We start from the raw sequence: 5,369 nt of genomic DNA, 5'->3' as shown, positions 1-5,369 counted from the left end.
TAGATGCTGATTTTTCAAGTGATTAATAATTCTCTAATAAAATTCTTAATCAATTTGAGGAAAATATTTTAGGAAAGTCAAATGTTGATGTCATATTAAATGTTATTTGTCCTCATAATGCATCTGTTTCTTGTGGGAAACTTGTTCGATGCGAAGCACGGGTCCTAAATAACCTCGATTTCGATTACAATTCGGATGATTTCTTGTCAACTGTTGTTCATTCTTAGCATGAGGTTGCTTTCAATGAATACTCTAATAAACGTGAGAAATATGTTTTAAACGAAGCCACATTTATAACTTGGGGATACAAAGATCCAACATTATTTTGTGGGGGGAGGACAGTGCTGGAAAATCTATGGTTTGAATTCTAGATATCATTGATTTCAGTACAAGACCAACATGTTAAACAAATAAAATTCCAGAACCCAGGTGAGTTCGTTCTAATTTCAGTTGTTAATTCTAATACTAATAAGTATATTCCAGACCATACAGAGTGTACATACAATACACAGTCAGACAGACATATGATGAACCTAAGGAGAAGAAGTATAGTTGATTGTAGAAATTTGGATTCTCATTTAAGCTGTGGCGGATGTGGTCTTAGTATGAAGTAATGATTCTTTTGTACTTGATACCTGTCTAATTTCAAATTCCAAATACAGTAAGTTCGTTTGCGCTCACCTATTTCTGTATGCTTAGACTTCGCTATTTCGAGGATTCCTAGTTCGTATAATAATTCAAATACTACTAATTATCACATATTCTCAGTGTATTTAAGATTGATAAATCATATAAATACAGAGAAAAATTAACTTCTTAAAATTCTCACATCGTTTTTGTTGTCAGATATGTTTAAAAAATACTAGAAGTAATATTGTAGTGTGTGCTACTTTGTACAGACAGGTATAAGTAGTAGGTATCAAGAATCGGAAGTAGAATTCTTACTGACAGAAGAGGAACATGGGGAGATGAAAGAGAAAAAACAAAAGTAGTCCAAGTAGTAACAGAAATGGAAGGACAATGGAGCTTGTGAGAAACAAGAACAATATGCAACTGTATGCATTGAATGGATTGTGCTCATATTTCGCAAATACAGTGTGTGGTTTAGTACCCTAACTAAGCTTACCTTTATAACGATTTCCTGGAATCCTACTTGAGAATACTGGTCTATATACCCTAAATACAAATTTTATATTAAAACAATTGCTACTTATGCAAACTATTTTCCACACACATCTATTCAGTTCATGCTAATTATTAAGATATTAGTACATATATTGATTGATAAAATCTCATTATTCTTATAGTAATACTGTAGTGTGTGCTACTTTTATCGACATAAGTAGTATATGACATTAGTCAGGAATAGAATGTCTGGCAACAGAAAGACAAGAGGATCAAACAGTAAAGAATGGAAACAGAACGCAATTTGTATGGAAATACAAGAACAATGAAGTCTGAGTCATTTTAAGACAACTGATGGTCATTTTACAAATTTTATTAACAATTTCTGTAATTCTGTGATAAATACATTCGATTGTCCTCAGTCATATTCTTGTTCACTATGATACTAGGTAAACAGATTATTTCAAACACAATTTAATAGTTTTCAAGATAAATAATTTATCAATGAAAACAAAAAGTCTATGAATTTCCAATAGTACGATGGTAGAGAAGATTTGTAGCTCAGGTGGACGATTTTGATGGAGTTTTGTTCTCTGAGCTGGATGGTTGGAAAAATGTAGAAATCTTGGATAGAGGAAATCCCAAAAACACCAGAGAATTTTTAGAAGCCTGGCACTCAGCTCAATCAGCAATCAACAAACACATTGAAATCGATCCAATTTATCAACCAATCAGGAAAATTATGCACAAATATAGGAACAAAAATCAAACCAATGAGAGACACAACCGAAACAAAGGAGTAAACAATGACAAATTTAAAGTCAATAAGAACCAATCAACGTCGAGGTGTATAGAAGAAGCTGTAAAACGCATATGGAGAAATTCAAACATTTCAATTCTATCTGAAGTTTGTGCTGATGATGTCGTTCAGAAGAACGATGAAAGTTCCATGATCAAACCATCCAGCTTAGAGAACAAAACTCCATCAAAAATTTCCAATCGTTATCTATTTTGAATGATCGATGTTTTAGTTACTATGTAGCCTTCTCTATGTTATGTTTTCTTTTTAAAAATTATTTTCAAACAAAATCTCACCTTCAATCTAAAGTCATCATCTTAATAAAATTAATAAAAAATCAATTAAATGAATAATGAATAAATGTACTTTAAACAAATAACACTTTAATAAATGTATCATATGATAATAAATTCAATCAATTAGTATATTTGTATTATACATATTAGGTATTATAATGTTTACCTTTACACCTGATGTAATAATAATATAATTAATCACATACATATATATATATATATATACTCACGTCATATTGTTCATTTACATTATATGATAATCATAATTGTTCATTATTATTATAATCACCATGTATAAATAATGTATACACATAGATTTTACAACTTACATCTTTTTCATAAAAAAAAACAAACATTATTATTACTAATCATAATAATAGTAATAGTTTTGTTCAATAAATATTTATATTGTGATAATATTGGATAAGAAAACCATTATTATTATTATTATTATTATTATTACTGGATTCACTTGGTACTATTTACTTGGATCTTCCTATTGATGTTTAGGACTGTAATTGGTCAGTCTCATTAATAGTATTATTAAATCCACTTGGTACTATTTGCTTGGATCTTCCTACTGATGTTTAGAACTGTAATTGATCAGTCCCATTATTATTATTATCATCATTATTAATATTATTACAATGATTATGTTTCTTATCTAAATATCACAAATCTATTTTCCATTTAATTAATTATCATGAAAAAAATCAATAATCATACATCTAATCAATTTATTGATTATAAAACACGTCAATTATTATTTTTTCATTGTCATTTAAAATTAATTAAACAAATATTTATTAAAAATAATGAAACATTTAATGAAACTTATGCAAATTATTTATTAAATAAATATTTAAATAAACATAGAAAATCAAAATGTATTGCCTATTTTCTAATTGATCGTATACGTTTTAAACAATATAAAAATGTAATTTATATAAAACCATTTCGTAAAGAAATAATTTATCGTGAAATTAAACATTTTTTTATATTCCCTAATTATCCACAATTATTTATGTTATGTATTATAAATGAAAATAATAATCATAATCATAATAAAAAATCTTATGAATTATATCAATGTATGAATTATAATGATGTTAGTATTGTATGCCATTTAACCTATAAAGCATCTATTAATTTATATCATACATTACATGATCCAATCACATTAAATCATTTATTACATAATAATAATAATCATAATTATCATTATTATTATAATTCAAAACATCAATTCAATTATTCAACATTCAATAATTTATTAAATCAAACAAATAATCATTTAAATGTTATAAAATCATCTAAACAAATTGATCATTCTATTGTAAAGAATAATTCAAATTTGAATTTGAATTCTAATTTAATTATTCATAATTCCAATGATTATTCAATAAATAATAATAATAATTTAATTAAAAAAGAATCAATAAAAAGTACCTCAAATTTAGTATGTTCTAATAAGTTACAATTATATCAACCAAAATTTTATTCATTATATAATTTATATTCAAATAAATCAGAATGTGTTAATCCAAAGATGAATATAACTAATAATCATGTATATAGTGATTATTCTGCAAGCAAACTGTTCCCTATTCCTTACAATAATAATAATAATAATAATAATGAAGAAGAAGAAGAAAAACATATTTATGTCAAAGACAATAAATTATACAAACAAAAGACATTAAATTCAACGTCTTCAACATCACCATTATCATTGACAACATTTAATGATGATTATGATTTCGATAAATATATACATACAAAACAAGATATCTATTCTACAAATTATCCTATGAATTTCAAATTTAATGATACCAAGAGAAATTCAATTGATCTTAATCAACATTTAAGTCAACCATTAGATTGTAATCATGATGTTAGAATGTTAAAAACATTGACAATACCTACAGGAAGTAAAGTTTATTATCGTAAAAAAGATTTAAATATTTATCATGACAATGTGAATGTGAAGATGAATGATTATGGTTTTTACACTGATTATGATGATGATGATTATAATCATCTTGAAAATAAACTAAGGAAGTGTAAATCTAATATTGATATAGGGTCAGCTGATACGACTTATTTATGTTATGATCCAGTTGTTGGTTTACGTATAAATAATAAGGGCCCAATTTATATGTATATGGCACGTTATAATTCTACTGTAATATCATCAAGTCATGATTGTGTAGATTTGGAAACTTATTGAACAATATATTACTTATAATCTGTTTTGCATATTTCAGTTTTATCATAAAATTCAACTCAAATTCATTTTATGTATATATACATTCTCTAGAACTTTCATCTATGTGTATCTTTCACTGTTTTGTATAAGAACGATGAAAATCAGAAATGTAATGACTTTTTTTTGATGATTGAGAAATATGTGAAGCTTGAAGATTACGTCACCTATCTGTTGTATTTTTTCAAAGGTAACCATTCAAACTGAATGTACAAATTATTGTCTAACTTTAATATAAAATTATTACAGTGTTATAATATTTCATAATTTTAATAATTCACAATTACAGTTAATGTCCCTGATGTATAAAATTAATGTATATTATTGCTACGATGTCACAGAATTAAAGGTGAACTGTGAGAATCAAAATGTCTGTGTTTCGAGGTTTATGGTAATATATTCTACATTTCTATCGTCAACGATTGTATGTTATACAATATTTAACACTTTTATCTTTGAATCAGTTCATTTGATAAATAAATTTGTAAAAATATTTTTAAAGGTGGTAACTTTGAAAAGATTCGACTACTTAATTCATTACTTGCATGTCTTAAATTAACAGTCACAGAACAACTTTTGATTAAAAATAACTATTTATAACTGGCTATAACGTGATCTGATAGTCTGAATGCACACTATAAATATTAAAATTTAACAAACTTTTCTACATTTCCTATTTATCTTTCCTTCATATGTAATATGAGAAGGTAATCAGTCAACCTGTTTAATATTTGACTTACATGCAATAATATACTCAAAAAATGATCTCACTTTGTGTAACCGATGTTACCTAAGTAATTATCAAACTCACTTAATGACAGTTGGAAATTAAGACTAAACAGTTTTTTTATAGTTAAGGATGAATTTTAGCATAAATGAAAAT

The 5,369-nt window shown here is 26.0% G+C and overlaps 1 protein-coding gene across 1 annotated transcript; it reads left to right on the top strand.

Annotated features, from left to right (window-relative positions):
* Positions 1-2,457: 2,457 nt before the first annotated feature.
* MS3_00004296 (uncharacterized protein) lies at positions 2,458-4,450 on the top strand (the record flags this gene model as incomplete). Its single annotated transcript, XM_035732655.2, has 1 exon — positions 2,458-4,450. The coding sequence occupies exon 1, from the start codon at positions 2,924-2,926 to the stop codon at positions 4,448-4,450; it is 1,527 nt and encodes a 508-aa protein (XP_035586092.2). The 5' UTR covers positions 2,458-2,923.
* Between the last annotated feature and the right edge of the window lie 919 nt (positions 4,451-5,369).

The sequence above is a fragment of the Schistosoma haematobium genome, chromosome ZW, assembly GCF_000699445.3.
Source record: "Schistosoma haematobium chromosome ZW, whole genome shotgun sequence".
In the NCBI taxonomy this organism is placed as follows: Eukaryota; Metazoa; Platyhelminthes; class Trematoda; order Strigeidida; family Schistosomatidae; genus Schistosoma; species Schistosoma haematobium.
This window is presented reverse-complemented; position numbering and strand designations above follow the sequence as displayed.